Source organism: Rhinolophus hipposideros (assembly GCF_964194185.1).
Source record: "Rhinolophus hipposideros genome assembly, chromosome: 19".
In the NCBI taxonomy this organism is placed as follows: domain Eukaryota; kingdom Metazoa; phylum Chordata; class Mammalia; order Chiroptera; family Rhinolophidae; genus Rhinolophus; species Rhinolophus hipposideros.
The window spans coordinates 2,932,433-2,948,351 of record NC_138065.1 but is presented as its reverse complement, the minus strand read 5'-3'; the positions used below and the strand labels follow the sequence as shown (position 1 = coordinate 2,948,351).

General features: G+C 60.2%; 1 protein-coding gene across 3 annotated transcripts; it reads left to right on the top strand.

Annotated features, from left to right (window-relative positions):
• The first annotated feature begins 318 nt into the window (after nt 1-318).
• NPR1 (natriuretic peptide receptor 1) lies at nt 319-13,526 on the top strand. 3 transcript variants are annotated; one of them, XM_081080452.1, is made up of 22 exons: nt 320-1,755; nt 2,403-2,602; nt 2,989-3,102; nt 3,478-3,613; nt 3,972-4,063; nt 4,808-4,943; nt 5,158-5,242; nt 6,019-6,139; nt 6,547-6,621; nt 6,762-6,839; nt 7,248-7,352; nt 7,598-7,669; nt 7,772-7,928; nt 8,218-8,373; nt 8,635-8,803; nt 9,435-9,581; nt 9,661-9,784; nt 9,909-9,977; nt 10,238-10,412; nt 10,601-10,699; nt 12,222-12,313; nt 12,467-13,526. In XM_081080452.1, the coding sequence occupies exons 1-22, from the start codon at nt 1,044-1,046 to the stop codon at nt 12,521-12,523; spliced, it is 3,171 nt and encodes a 1,056-aa protein (XP_080936578.1). In that variant the 5' UTR covers nt 320-1,043; the 3' UTR covers nt 12,524-13,526. The 3 variants fall into 3 exon arrangements, with proteins under 3 accessions (XP_080936579.1, XP_080936578.1, XP_080936577.1); XM_081080451.1 differs by having other exon boundaries at nt 7,595-7,669; XM_081080453.1 differs by lacking the exon at nt 2,989-3,102 and having other exon boundaries at nt 319-1,755; nt 7,595-7,669.
• Nucleotides 13,527-15,919: the final 2,393 nt, after the last annotated feature.

Here is a 15,919-nt window from a genome sequence, read left to right as displayed (position 1 = left end):
GGGAACTAAAGAGTTAACTTCTTCCTTGCACCGGGTCCTGTTTCTCCGCGGGTCCGCTCCCTGGGGCGGGCGGGGTGGGGTGGGGCGATCCTAGCTGGACTGGATCCCCAGGTCCCAGGGCTCCCCTACTTAAACGTCTTTTCCAGAAACGCGTCACCCTCCTGTCCCAGCCCCACGGACACACATCCACCCACTCACACCTTGTCCTGCCGAGAGATCCCAACCCAACAGTCTTTCTGTCTTCCCCCGACGGAACCAGGTGAGAGACAAGGACACCAAGTGGGCGCCAGACGCCCCCGGTGGCTCCCCAGCGCTGCTCCCTGCAGTCCTCCTTCCCACCCCGGCGGGGGAGCCGGGCCGGCGAGCGCCGCCTCTCTGAGGGGGCAGCACTGGGCGGCCCCGGAGCGCGGAGAGCGCCAGGGGGCGGCGCGGGGCCGCGGGCAGGGGAGGGCCCGCCACTCGGGGGCAGGAAGGAAAGAGTTAAAGATCCGGGACTGGCTCTGCTGTCACCGTTCCTGGGAGGGGAAGCGGCCGGGAGGGAGGGTTCGGAGCTTGGCTCGGGGCCTCCCCAGCTCCCCCCGGGCCGCCGGAGACTTGGGCCGGCCGCCGCTGCTGGCTCCCTCGCTGGGGCAGCGCTCCGGCCCTCGCGACGCTCACTCCCGTCCCTCCCTGGCGCCCTCTCCCCCCTTCTCCCCGGAGCGCCAGCGAGCGCTCTCTCCCTCCCGCTCCTAACCCCGCACACGCACGCGTCCTCGCTCCCTCGGGTCCCCGCTCAGGGGGCTGCCGCGCTCCCCGCCTCGCGCCCACCTGCTCCGCGGAGCCCTGGGCGCACCCCGCCCGCGCGCCCAGCCGGGTCCGCCCGCCCCTCCCGCCGCGCGCCCCTGGCGCTCCGGGCCGTGACCGTCGCAGCTGGAGTGGACAGCGGGTTCCCGGGTGGGCGCCCCGCCGCGCTCCGCCCCCGCCCGCCAGGGCGCGCCCTGAGCCCGAGCGGACGGCGGAGGCCATGGTGCGAGCGCCTGCCGGGCCCGGTGCGCGCTGAGGCCATGCCGCCCGGGGAGCCCGCGGGCGCCCGCCGGCGCCTGCCGCTGCTTCTGCCGCCGCTGCTGTTACTGCTCCCGGGCAGCCACGCGGGCAACCTGACGGTGGCCGTGCTGCTGCCGCTGGTCAACACTTCGTATCCGTGGTCGTGGGCGCGCGTGGGCCCGGCCGTGGAACTGGCCCTGGCCGGGGTGAAGGCTCGGCCCGACTTGCTGCCGGGCTGGGCGGTCCGCACGGTGCTGGGCAGCAGCGAGGACGCGCGGGGCGTCTGCTCCGACACGGCCGCGCCGCTCACCGCCGTGGATCTCAAGTTTGAGCACCAGCCGGCGGTGTTCCTGGGCCCCGGCTGCGTGTACGCCGCCGCCCCCGTGGGGCGCTTCACGGCGCACTGGCGGGTGCCGCTGCTCACGGCCGGCGCCCCCGCGCAGGGCTTCGGCGCCAAGGACGAGTACGCGCTGACCACCCGCGCCGGGCCCACGCACGCCAAGCTGGGCGACTGCGTGGCCACGCTGCACCGACGGCTGGGCTGGGAGCGGCGCGCGCTCGTGCTCTACGGCTACCGGCCCGGCGACGACCAGCCCTGCTTCTTCGTGGTGGAGGGGCTGTACCTGCGGGTCCGCAGCCTCCTCAACATCACGGTGGAGCACATGGAGTTCGCCGAGAGCGACCTGGGCCACTACGCCAAGCTGCTGCAGACCGTGCAGCGCAAGGGCCGAGGTGACCGCCCCGCGCCCCCGGCCCTGTCCCCTCCCGCCTGCCCTGCTCGCGGCCCCTGGCTCCGCGCTCGGCCCCCTCCGCCCGGCCCACCTCCCAGGGGCTGTTTCCCGGTCTCTCTCCATTCGCCTCTCGGCCTTCCCACGCTCCCCTCCCCCACCCCTCCCCGACGGCCCCCTCCTGCCCACCGGCTCTTCCCGAGTTAGCAGGAGCGGGGAAGGCCTGCTGCCACCCTGGCACTTAGTAGGTCCGGCTTCGTTCCCATCCCTTTTTTCTCGCCCGTTTTCTGACTCTTCCCAACGCCTCCTCCCCTCCTCCATCTCCTCCTCCCCTGACTCCCACACACCCGCTGCTCTCCAGTCCCCTCTCCAGCTGGCCCTCCTCTCCCTCCTCCGCCCCTGCCGACCCCGCCATCCCCACCTTCGGCTCTGCGGTTCCCACTGTCCCGAGCTCTGCTCCTTCTCGCCTCCCACCCCCGCCTCCCACCCGTCGCCATCTTTCTCCTGCCACAGCCTGGGCTGAGGCAGAAGTCCCACTGAACTACCCCGGGGTCTCAGAACGAGCCCCTGGAAGCCCCAGCTTCTGCGCCGGAAGCGTAGCCCCTGCGCCCAGGACCTCGGCCGCCGTCTGACTGTCCTCTTCCTCCCCAGTTATCTACGTCTGCAGCTCCCCAGATGCCTTCAGAACCCTGATGCTCATGGCGATGGAAGCCGGCCTGAGTGGGGGGGACTACGTTTTCTTCCACCTGGACCTCTTCGGGCAAAGCCTGCAAGGTGCACATGGCCTTGATCCCCACAGGCCTTGGGAGAGAGGGGATGGGCAGGATGTCAGAGCCCACCAGGCCTTTCAGGTGAGTGTCCAGGTGGGAAGCTAGGCTGGGGGTCTCCCAGCTGGTGGCATGTAGTGTGTGGGCAGTGGGTGCCTCAGTGTCTAAAAGGATACCAAAAAAGAGGTTCTTGATGCTCCAGGGAGTTGGATGACGAAGGGCAGGGGGCAAAAAAGATTTGGGAATGGCCTTGAGGTGGAAGGAGGTGCAAGTCCCGCAGACTGACAGGACTTGGAGAAGCGGTCCCATTGGATCTCCTGCTTCAGAGCAGGCATCATCTCACCGGGGCGGGCGTAGGGTCCAGTGTGACCTTGAGCTAAGGAGAGATGCAGCTCTGGGAGGTGGGTCCCAGGGTCCTGAGAGAACAGGTCAGCCCCCAGCTCACCCGTCCCCACTGACCCCTTCCTCAGGCTGCCAAAATCATTACATATAAAGAGCCAGACAATCCTGAGTACTTGCAGTTCCTGCAGCAGCTAAAGCATGTGGCCCGTGAGCAGTTTAACTTCACCGTGGAAGATGGCCTGGTAGGAGGGGGTCCTGGGACCCTCCAGTGGACCTCCAGTCCCTTCTCCATGGCCCTCTGCCAGCCCACTATTCCCAGGTTTCCCTTCCCGTTGTTTCCGTATCTCTCCTGATGATGGGGGGGGGTGGTTAACAAGTTATTCAATCTCTGAATCTCACGTCCTCATCAGTAAAATGGGGGTGCTTTGTCCTGCCTACCTGCCTCACACGATTCAGAAGCCGTAGCAAAGGCGGAGGCGTCTCATTAGTAGCAAAATCCATCAGGCAGTTTCTCCCGTCCCCTCCCTCCCGGCTTCCAGCACCTCCAGTCCCTCCCCCCCAGCGCACTCTGTGCCCTTCTCGTGTCCCACCCCAGCCAGGCTCTGTCCCCCCTGCAGGTGAACATTATCCCAGCCTCCTTCCACGACGGGGTCCTGCTCTACGTCCAGGCGGTGACGGAGACTCTGGCACATGGGGGAATGGTCACCGATGGGGAGGGAATCACACAGCGCATGTGGAACCGGAGCTTCCAAGGTCAGGGCCTGGAGGGGACAAGAATGGGCCGCCTAGGGACGCCCCAAGCAGGAGGCCGTGAGGAGCCTCTTGTCCTGACGCACTGGACTCGCCCACGGCGAGTTCCTCTCTTCTCCAAGGAACCACCACAACTTCCTTTAGGCCCTCCTGCCCCTCCCTTCTCCCGAGCTCCCTCGAGAAGTCCTTCGAAGTGTCCAACCCCCATCATTCCTGCTGCTGAAGTGTCTGTCCCTTTTATTATCATTCCACATGGAATGGGTGAGGCAGCCACGGTCAAGGGATGGAAATGAGGTGGGGGGTTGTCCCTGAACTTCCTTCCCCTCCCTCAAAACACAGCCACCTTCCTCCATGCCTCCAGGTGTGACAGGACACCTGAAAATAGACAGCAATGGAGACCGGGAGACCGACTTCTCCCTCTGGGATATGGACCCTGGGACTGCCACCTTCAGGGTAAGGCTGTGCCCCAGAAGGCAGTGCTCCCCCACAGCCTGGGCCTCTGTCTGTTCTGTGCTCACCCTACTGTGCTTGGTCACTTATCTTACGGAGACCCCTGGATAAAAGAGACCCACTCCTGTCTGGGGGACCAACCAGACAATATCCCTAAGGCAGTATCCTTAGGGAACCCCATGACTGAGGAAAGAGCACAGCTCAGCCTCAGGAAGTCCGGAGTCTCCTAAGGTAGGCAGGACGCATCCCAGCAGAGACAGGGCAACCGAGGGCCAACGTGGGTGCACATTGTGCGTCTAAGTGCAGTCAGCAACAGGAAGCAGCTGAGCACAGGCGCCAAGGAGCAGATGATCCAGGGAAGGCTTCCTGGAGGAGGGGTACATGGATTAGGCCCCGGGAATGTGGATGGAGAACACTGCCTTTTCCTGTTTTCTATCCACTTCAGCCCAAGAGTATAAACTCCCTGAGGGCAGGGCTGGGTTCTATATGGAGTTTTCTCCATATGGATTTTTTTTTCCCCTTGAGGAGTTTTCAAGTGTTCCCACTCTGATGACATGGGGCATGGGTATGGGTATGGGGTCTGTATCCACTCACAGCAGGGGCTTGGTAAATAGTTGACAGCCCACATGTGGGCCCTGGAAGCAGAGACGGGGTAGGTGGGGCAGGTAGGAGGCAGGACTGCTCCACTGGCCAGGAGGCCCCCCCAACAGGCCTTGCCTGGCCACCACCGCTGCCCTCCTCCCACAGGTCGTTCTGAACTACAATGGGGCTTCTCAAGAGCTGGAGGCTGTGTCAGGGCGGACACTGAACTGGCCCCTGGGGTACCCGCCTCCTGACATCCCCAAATGCGGCTTTGACAACGAGCATCCAGCCTGCAACCAAGGTGCCTGCCCCCTGCCATCCAGGCCTCCATCCCCCCACGGGGCGTCAGATGGGTTCTCCTGTCCCGCACTGAGAATCTTCCAGAGAGACTCCCTCCTCCTGCCCTTGTCTTCCCTTTGTCCATCGTCCTAGTTTGCTGGTTGACTGTGAGAAGGTTCTTCCTCCTGCTGTCTAACCAAAGTGGCTCTTGCTGCAACTTGAACTCTCTCCCGCAGCCCACTTTTCTGTCCTCGAGGCGCTGGCGTTGGTGGGCAGCATCTCCCTGCTCAGCATTCTCATTGTCTCCATCTTCATCTACAGGTGAGCCTTCGGGTGGAGGTGGGTGAGGCTGGGACACCTGGAGAACCGACAGCAGAGAAGGGAAAGGGGGTGAGGGGACAGCTGAGGCAAGGCCAAGGGAGAAGGGGGAAAAGAGCCTCAAAAGCCTTAGGAACCAGGGAAGAGAGGAGGAGGAAACGGGCGTGGGGACCAGAGAAGGAGCAGAGCGTTTGTGGGGAGGAGCATCACGGGCTGTGGATTGAGGCTCATTCTCCCTTCCTACTTCTGCCAACTGGATGGGAGCAATGGTTCATTCAGATCCCTTGGGGCTGGGCCCGTTAGCTGAGCAGGATGGTGAGCCCTCCAGAGAGATAAAGAAGCCCGTTCCTGCCTTCCAGTGGAGCTGAAACGAAAGTGCAGAAGTTACCGACACAGGGAAGGAAGGAGGGAGGGGAGAAAATCAGGGCTGGTCAAGCGTAGACTACATGCAGGCGCCTCCACACACAGCATTTATTTTCTTATAAGTGTATTCTTATAACAATGCTTTAAAATAAATACCGAGGTCCCCAGTTTCCAAATGAGGACATTGGACATGAAGACATGAGACTCAGAGAAATGAAGTAACTACCCCAAGGTCCTAGGGAGGCAGGATTTCACCCAAGCCACCTGACTCTCAGCGCAGGGGACAGTCCCCCATCTGCAGTGGGGCTGTCTCAGCACAAGCAGTGGTCCCAGGGTTCCGAGAAGGGGCTGCAGGCACAGCCCCCCTGGCCTGGTCAGGGGCTCAGACCCGCTCAGATGTAGGTTTCGTGCTCCAGGAAGATGCAGCTGGAGAAGGAACTGGCCTCGGAGCTGTGGCGGGTGCGTTGGGAGGACCTACAGCCTACCAGCCTGGAGAGACACCTGCGGAGTGCGGGTAGCCGGCTGACCTTGAGTGGGGTAAGGACACTGGTGTTGGGGGGTATAGAGGAGAGCTGGGGATGGGGGAGGGGGCAGTGCCTGCCGGGGAGGGCCGAGAGCAGGGAGCAGGGTTCTAGTCCCAGCTCTGCCTTCACTTGCTGCATGACCTTGGGCGAGTCACAGCCCTTCTCTGAGCTGACCTCAGATAATGGTTACATCTACAGAGCCTCCCTCGGGGCTCTTTCAAAGGTTGAAGATAGTATATGAGAAAATACATTTAAAAAAACAACAACAAAAAGTAAATGAGAGGGTTTCATGGTGTGGAATGAGAGGCAGGATGACAGAGAGACAAGGAAGGTTGTGAGGACCAGAGCTCAGGCCAGCAGGAGGGAGAGCTGGGCTCACGTGGGGCCTCTGGGCTGACCATCCCTCCTGCTCTCCTTCAGAGAGGCTCCAATTATGGCTCCCTGCTCACCACAGAGGGCCAGTTCCAGGTCTTCGCCAAGACAGCGTATTATAAGGTGGGCATACGGACCTGGGCAGGTGTGTTCTGACAGGACTGGCGAGGATCCGGCAGTCGGGGGTGGGGGATCAGGAGCAGCTGGAGTCCCCTGGGCACTGGGCCATCTCCTCACAGTGACCGGCTCCATTCCTTGCCCAGGGCAACCTCGTAGCTGTGAAACGTGTGAACCGTAAACGCATTGAGCTGACAAGAAAAGTCCTCTTTGAACTGAAGCATGTAATGTTGGGGAGTGAGGCAGTGGCCTGCCGAGGGGTCCTGGGGGGACACAGAGGGTTGGCCACCAGAACTGGTTACCCAAGGGATGGGCCCTTGCATATTGTGGGTGGGAGGAGGGGCGCACAGGTGAGGGAGGGAGGACTGGAGATATATCCTGCAGGAAGGTCCTCCAGGGTCCATCCTCGATGCCCCCGGCGATGGAGGGCTTAGGAGGCAGAAGGAGCAGGAAACAGATTCTGGGGGAAGGTGGGCTAAAGGACGTGGGTGGGAATCACCAGGAAAGGTCCTAGAATGCTTGTGGAGAATGAATAGGGAATAAGGAGAGTGCGGGGGTCCTTAAGGGAGGGGGTCCTTAGGGGTGAGTAGTGAGGTCTCTGCCAGGCTCCTGACTCTGGTTCCCACCTGCAGATGCGGGACGTGCAGAATGAACACCTGACCAGGTTTGTGGGTGCCTGCACCGATCCCCCCAACATCTGTATCCTCACAGAGTACTGTCCTCGTGGGAGCCTACAGGTGAGGGGACAAAAGGGTGTCAGGAAACCTGCCTGGGTCTAGCCCTGACTCTGACCCTGCCTGGCTGTCTGACCCAGGCAAGCCTCTCCCTCTTCCTGACCTTTATTTGGCCTGTGTGGGGGGAGCGCAGTGGCTTTAGAGTAAATCCAAAGCTTTGTCCTGGTCTGCCGGTTTCTGGCAGTAGGACCCCTGCACTCCTCCTCGGGGGACTGCAGGGCACATGTCTGACTCTCAGCGCCCAGCAGGACATTCTGGAGAATGAAAGCATCACTCTGGACTGGATGTTCCGGTATTCCCTGACCAATGACATCGTCAAGGTATGTCCAGGAGAGCCATGCGTGTAGCGGAGGCGTGCTTCTCCCCTGGCCGGAATCAGAGGGCCCTCTCATGGCCAATCTCCTGACTCCCACATTCCCCAGGGTATGCTGTTTCTACACAACGGGGCCATTTGCTCCCATGGGAACCTCAAGTCATCCAACTGCGTGGTAGATGGGCGCTTTGTACTCAAGATCACTGATTACGGGCTGGAGAGCTTCAGGAACCCTGAGCCAGAGCAAGGACACATCCTCTACGCCAGTGAGCCCAGACCCACTCTTCCCCCAACCCTGCCCCCAGCCCAGCCCAGCCCAGCCCAGCCGGGAGACCAATCCATGCCTGGCCTCTGTGGGCTTGGGTGTACCTTTCCTGACTCAGTTTATTCATCAGTAGAATGGGGACGCAGACGAAGGGGTCTCCAGGCCTCTTCCAGCTCTAACACTCCGTGTGGCTGTCTCCAGTTCTGTGCCCGTCACATCTTCTAGCCACATCCTTGTATGCCTTTAGCTCTGGGCCCTTCACCCTGTGACTCCTGACCTCTGACCCGCAGAAAAGCTGTGGACAGCCCCTGAGCTCCTTCGGATGGCCTCACCCCCTGCCCGGGGCTCCCAGGCTGGTGACGTGTACAGCTTTGGGATCATCCTTCAGGAGATTGCCCTGAGGTGTGGCGTCTTCCACGTGGAAGGTTTGGACCTCAGCCCCAAAGGTGAGAGGGCCATGTTGTCCCCTAGCCGCACCACAGTCTCAACTAACCGCAGCCCCAGAGAGTGGGACCCGTGGAAATGCCACACCTTCCCTGTGGGAAGCTCAGCCACCCCCCATGGCTCCATTGCCACCAGTGGTCCTGACATGTGACTGGCCCAGTTCCCTGCAGGGCCCGCCTACCCCGTGCTGGTCCTGGGCTCCCCACACTGGCTCTCAGGCCCTTGGCTGACTGGGCCCCTCAGCCCCTCTCCCCACCACACAGAGATCATCGAGCGCGTGACTCGGGGTGAGCAGCCCCCCTTCCGGCCCTCCATGGCCTTGCAGAATCACCTGGAGGACCTGGGCCACCTCATGCAGTGGTGCTGGGCTGAGGACCCGCAGGAGCGGCCGCCCTTCCAGCAGATCCGCCTGGTGCTGCGCAAGTTTAACAGGTCGCTGGAGCCCCCCAGCCTCCCGCCGCATGCCCCCCCTTAAGTCTCATGTGGCAGTGGCAGAGGGAGCCACTGACAGTCCCCCTTACAGAGCCTACTGCAGCCACCAGGCTCCCAGTCCCCTTTGGGAATAGCATGCCACCCAGATGTCTCTGCAGCCCCTACATCACATAACCCTCTCCTCCACCAACCCTGCCACTCCACACCCTTCCTGCCCAGCCCCCCACGACTTCAGTGGTGTGCAGTCAATGGGGCCTCCTCCCCTCCCACCTCTCTGCCTCCCACAGGGGCTCCCCCTCTTTGAGCCCCCACCCCATGTGTCCCCCTGAGGCCCAGGGCCTCCACACACCCCGCCAGCCTCCCTCCTGCTGTTCTCGGTTGATCCCTGTCCCTTTGAGCCTCCCCCTAACTCACAGCGTTCAACCAAGTTGAACCAAATGAAGCTGGAAGCTTCAGGCTTCACACTGAACCCAACTTTCCTGCTACCCTTTCCCCTGCCACCCCATCCTGCTGGGCCCCCAACACGACCTTCTCTAGGGTCCCCAGGGCAGCTGGGGGGGGGGCTGACCTTCCCCCTAGGTGTGGTGGGATGCGCTGCTCTTCTCACCCCCTTTCCCCCCCCACTCCCCAGGGAGAACAGCAGCAACATCCTGGACAACCTGCTGTCCCGCATGGAGCAGTACGCTAACAACCTGGAAGAGCTGGTAGAGGAGCGCACCCAGGCTTACCTGGAGGAGAAGCGCAAGGCCGAGGCCCTGCTCTACCAGATTCTGCCTCAGTGAGTGTGTCTGCCCCTGCCCGGCCTGCCTGATGCCCCTTGCGGGCCCCACCTCACCCTCTAACCCCTGACCCCTCAGCTCAGTGGCTGAGCAGCTGAAGCGCGGGGAGACGGTCCAGGCCGAAGCCTTTGACAGTGTTACTATCTACTTCAGTGACATTGTGGGTTTCACAGCCCTGTCGGCAGAGAGCACGCCCATGCAGGTGAGTGAGGGCGCAGCCGCAGGTGAAGATCAGGCAGGTGTGCTTGGCTTAGCATGTCCACCTTTCCCACCCAAGCCCAGGTGGGGTCCCTTACTCCCTGCCCCTTGGCTCTCTTCCCTTCCAGGTGGTGACCCTACTCAATGACCTGTACACTTGCTTCGATGCTGTTATTGACAATTTTGACGTGTACAAGGTGAGGCTGGGAATGGGGATGAGAAGGGACAGACAGACTCCAGGACAGGGTCAGACAAAGGTGCAGGGCAGAATGACATACAATCTTTCGGAAAGGAGACCAAGGGACATGGACAGGGACCGTGTCAAGGGGGACCGAGCAGGCAGGGGATGGGCGGTGAGGAGAGACAGCGGCGGGCGGGTGAGGGGACAGAATGACCCTGCCCAGGTGTCGGGGGCGGTACAGGGAAGACCAAGTTCCAGCTGGCGCCGCCCTCGCAGGTGGAGACGATCGGCGACGCCTACATGGTGGTGTCGGGGCTCCCCGTGCGGAACGGGCGGCTGCACGCGCGCGAGGTGGCCCGCATGGCCCTGGCGCTGCTGGACGCGGTGCGCTCGTTCCGCATCCGCCACCGGCCGCAGGAGCAGCTGCGCCTGCGCATTGGCATCCACACAGGTGCGGCGCCGACGGCGCGGGGCGGGGCTCGGGGAGGCGGGCGCGGAGGGGAGGAGGCTTGGTCCCTCCCACCGGCCTCAGGGCCCGCCTCCCGCTCTCCTAGCCCCGCCCTGCGGCCACCCTCCATCCTCCCTCCTGCCTCCCTTAACACCCTCCCACCCCTCGCTGACCGGCTTCCGCCCCTCCAGGACCTGTGTGTGCCGGTGTGGTAGGGCTGAAGATGCCCCGCTACTGTCTCTTTGGGGACACAGTCAACACCGCCTCGAGAATGGAGTCTAATGGGGAAGGTATGGTGGCCGCTCCCCAGACGGCATGGGAGGGCACAGCAGCCGGCGCCCAAAGCTCCCAAGACCCCTTTGTGTCTGTCCAGCCCCTGTCCCAGCTCCTAGCCCTCTCCCCTCCCAGGCTCCTGCTCCGAAGCGGTCAACCTGGGCACATCACCTTGAATCTAATCATTGACTCAGACCCTAGCTGCCTTCTCTTGACAAATGTTTGGAAAGTCTTCGCAGGCCAGCGTTCACCAGTTCCCAGCAGGAAGTCCACTTTTTGGGCCCCTGTGCTCCTCTTGGCTGGGGAAAGAGGGCTCAGAGCAGCCTGCTTGGGCATGACTCTCAGCTCTACAGCTGACCCAGCTGGGTGTCAATTTTCTACACCTCCCTGCTGCCTCATCTGTAAAAGGGGAACAAAGTATCTATCTCACTACTGTGAGAAAGCCAAATAATAGGACGAGCACATAATTTCCATTCAAGTTGTGTGAGCCTCTGCTGTTTATCTGCAAAGTGGTGCCTGAATCAGGTTGTAAAAAACCTAGCACAGCCCCTGGCACACAGTAGGGACTTAATAAACACTTGCTCCCACCTCTTCCCTTGGCCTTGCTTCCTGTTGATCTCCTGCCCTTCTGCTGTGTTCAACACAATTCAATCCAGTGAACATTTATTGAGCTACTACCAAGAGCCAGGCCCTGGGGCACAAGCGTCCTAGACCCGCAGTTAGCTGAGGGGCCATGCAGAGCCCATCCAAGCCTCATGGCGGGAAAAGGGCTCTGGTTCAGCAGATTCCCCGGGCACTGTTTGGGGCCATCGGGGTAGGAGAAAACCCCTCACTGAGGTCCAGTCCTCAAGGAGAACATTCTCAGAAGTGGTTCAATGACAGCAAGGCCACTGTGCTGCAGACCCCAGGAGTGGTGGGGACGAGTTCAGAGGGAGGTCAGTGGAGGGGTGTGGGGCCACCTGGTCAGGAGTCAAGAGGCCTGGGTCTGAGATCCACAGCCTGGGCAGATCTCCCCCCGCTCCCCAAGGCCAGAAAATGAGGGCAGTGAGTTAAGTTACAGTGACAGCAACCATTGATAGAATGCTTCCCGCGTACCAGACTGAGATGGGCACTGTAGCTATCAGCATTCTACAGACTAGGAAAACCAGGCACAGAGAGGGTACGTGACTGCCCTACGCCAGTGTCCAAGCTGGGGTTCGTACTAGGCAGAGCAGGATCCAGTCTGAGCCCCTCACCACTGTGCCACACTGTCTGTCTAGAACCAGGTGACGCGCTCTCGAGTGCTGTCCAACAGAACTTCCCGCAGTGATGGGAATATCCGGTCATCTGTGCTGTCCAGTGGAGGGCACAGCTTTCGAGTTCTAAGGGAGGGGCTAGTATGGTCAAATACCATGTGGAGGGGGGTGGACTCTGAATTAGGAGGCTTCCTGGGCCAAAAGGAAGAAGGGAGAGCATTTTTCTACCCCCACAGTCCCAGGTTTCCCCTGCTCCCTTCTCTGGCCTCCCTCACCTTCCTTTCTGCTTTCCTGTCCTACTCAGCCCTGAAGATCCACTTGTCTTCTGACACCAAGGCCGTCCTGGAAGAGTTTGGAGAATTCGAGCTGGAGCTTCGAGGGGATGTAGAAATGAAGGTAGAGAAGGAAGCCCCTGCCCTCACTACCCCTTGGGGCCCCAGAGGGGGTTACCTTCCCCCAGGCCCCTCCTCAAGCAGCCAACCCCACTCCCATCATTTGGGAAAGTGGGCGTTCTGCTCCCATCCCAACTTCCTCTTCTTTTCCTTCCAGGGCAAAGGCAGAGTTCGCACCTACTGGCTCCTGGGGGAGCGGGACAACAGCACCTGAAGCTGACCGTGTCCCCTCCTGGCCTTCCGCACCTCCCTTCCCTGTGCCAGAAATGCCAGAGAGGTGCCAGGCCTCCGCCTCACCCGCAGCAGCACCCCCATTGCCAAACATTAGGGGAAGTGGTTTGAGCAGGTCAGGTGTGCTGACCTCAGTGGACACAACACCTGTTACCTCTGGAAGAGAACTGGTGTGGGGGAGACAAGGCACTCAGGACCAGGGCACACATGTAGGCCCACGAACCCACTGTCCGCCCTGACTCTGGCCAGGCTGGGGTGTGGATGCCTGGATCCTCTTGCCCCTCCCTAGGCACTCCTCCCTCAGCCTTGCTATACTGTGACTTTATGGGGAGGGGGACGAGCCACCTTAGGGGGAATAGGAAAGGGGAGTAGAGGTGAATCTAGGGGGTGAGGGAGTCCACATCTGGCTTGGCCCCCATGGGCACAAACACCCCCCAAAAATAATAACTGTATCCACCCAACACTGGATACAGTGCTCAGGGGAGAGGGTGCCATGGAGGGGCTGCAGGCCTGTATGCCTTGCTTCTCCTGTGAACGGAGACCATTAAAATCTTTATTCCAGTGACAGTGTCTCTTCTGGAGGGAGAGAGGGTTGCCAGGAAATACAGCCATGGTGTCCACCCTCTACGTCAGATAAGACTGTTTCTCAAACTGAAAAGGCTGCAATTCCCATTCAACCCTGAGGAGCCAGTGCCACAGCCTAGGAATCACCCCAGCAGTGCCGGCACTTTTGGGCTCAGGACCCATTTCCACCCTTAAGAGTTAACTGAGGGCCCCAAAGAGCTTTTGTCTACGGGTTGTGTCTTATCGATACAGACCACATTACAAATTAAAAGAAGCCCTATTAACTCATTTAAAGTAACTATTGATATAATAAACCTATCACGTGTTCATAACCTTTAACTGCTTTTATCAAGGATATTCTTAAGAGAAACTGGCCTTTTTTTTTCAACTGCCATTCTGTGGTAATGAAGATTGCAGTGACTAGTCTGGTCTTCTGCCTTGACTTATGTTAAGACACCAGCAGTTTTACCCCCATTGCTTTCGCACCCTCAGTGCAAATAAGGTAAATCACGTATTAGTGGGAGGATGAAAATCATTTTGGCCTCACCCATCCTGAGAGGGTCTTGGGGACCCCCAGGGTCTGTGGCCCCACTTTGAGGACAGCTGTATTACCCAATGCCTGGCATACAGCAGGAAGGGGGTGTGGACCGAATGGAGACTTCTGGCACCTCCCGTCCTAGGAGGCCTGGGAGCCAAGAAGGAGGAATGAGGGTGGGAACATATGGATCCCTTTTCACCTCAGTTGAAATTTGGTGATTGTCCACACGCCCCTCCATTCCCATGCCAGTGGAGACAAATGCGAGTGATCTTTGCAAAATGACTCTCAGCCAGCCGGGCAAAGCCGGGCCCTCCTGTCCCTGCTCCAGCCGCCCACCCCACCCCCTTCCTGAGCAGGCAGGCAGGAATGCAGAGGGGGAGAGGTGGCTACAGCTTCACCTCCCCCATGGGGAAAGAAAGTGCCAGACATTTCTTCAGTGCCATCCATCAAGTGCAGACAAGCCCCTCCTCCCACCTCCCCAAGCCTCTTCCTGGAGTCCACACCCAGTAGGACCTCGAGGTGGGAATGGGCAGCTGGGAGGCCTGCCTTCTGGGCCGCGCTCCCTGGTACGCAAGAGGTGGTCTGGGGTGAAGGAGGGATATCGATCGATCTCGCTTGTCCAGTGACCCTTCCTGGTGTTGTGTGCTCCCTGTCCCCCGTTTTTGGCCTCAGTCAGATTTGATTTATTGAGAAAGGGAGCTGGCCTGGTCAAGTCCTCGCCCTCCTCAGCTGAATAGCACTGGGTAGGCCCAAGGCAGGGATGGTTGTCCTGGTAACCACAGCACACTCAACTTCCTGGGGGACCCTGGTGGCCTTGTTGACTCCCAGGCCCCAGTTCCTCCTCCCAAGGCTAGTAGAGAGCCCCCCAGGAGAGAGTGGCTGTGCCAAAGTGAACGGAGGGGTCTAGCGAGTTAGATGGCGCTGGGGGCTGGCCTGGCCAGAGACTGGGGCTTTGGGGAGGGGAGGCCCCACGTGGGGAAGGGGGGGCGGGAGCTCCAGTGAGACAATTGCAGGAAATTGCGGGTCAGATCCTTCCGGGGCAGCCCGGCTCCACTGCGGAGCCTGGGGTGGGGGGTGGCGGTGGGAAGGCGCGCTGGGCCAGGGGCTTGAGGACAGGCCTTCGGCCTGGATGATTTAGCAGCTCGAGAACTTTCACTGGACCCGAGGAGGTTTCCTTCCGGAGGAAGGCCCCTGAAGCCGGGAAGAACTGGGAAAGCCATTACTGAGGGGTGGCGGGGTCCGAGGGTGGCCGTCGCGCCTGCCCTCCAAGTCGGGGAGACGGATTTGCGCCAGGAACCGCCGCCCACGTGGGAGGGGCAGTCTGGCCTCGCAGTTTCCCGGCCGTCCTCCTTCGTGGGTCTGGGAGGCGTGGGGGGGTCAACGGGGGTTTCCCTGGAGTATAAGAATAATAACAACAGTCATCGTTGGCATTCGATGGTGCCTTGAGGTTGACAAAGGCTTTCACATACGTTATCAGCCCACGTGACACCCGTGGAGATGGGGGCAGGCGGGCAGCTGAGGCCCAGCTGTGGGTAGGAGGGCCCACCGTGGACCATGTGTGGAGGGAGCCCCAGCCCAACCAGCCTCGCACGAGACGGGGCCTGGAAAAAGAGCTGACGGAAGAGGGCAACTATCCTCTCCCTCACCCCCTCTTTTTTCTACGTCAAGAGCTTGGATAATTTATTTATTATAGCAGCACCTTTAGTAGTAATTTTTAAAAAATGATTTATTCCTTTCAGGACAGATCCGTGGAATCGAATTAGCAGCGGGGGGCCAGTTTTGCAGCCCGAAAGTCATTTTTAAATTAAATTTCAGGAGCTGTAAAAATATAAAAATAAATAAATGAACCATAAAAACAACACCTAATGCTGTCCAGGGAGATTTAATCTCGTTGGGTTGGAAGGCAAGTAGGGTTACAGACGAGGTGTTTATCGCCAAGATGAAGGGTTAGCAGGCTGATGAATCTGGTGGCACACAAAGCAGAGGCCAGGATGCTGGGAAGCGGGAAACCACAGGAAGAGGAGAGGTGGGGAGGCAGGAACCCACTTGGCTGTGCTGCTAACCCCAGCTTTAGTGAGGGGGTCCAAATAGGAAACACCCCCACCCACCCAGGTCCCTATTACACACTGCACCACCCGTGAGTGGCTGGGCTGGTTGCCATTTAAGAAGATACCCATAGCAAAGATTCCACAGTCAAGTACATCTGGTAATCCCTGTGGCTGCCCTTCTGAACTTAATGCAACTATCCGCTATTACTCTCTGCCTTGGGCTTTCAAA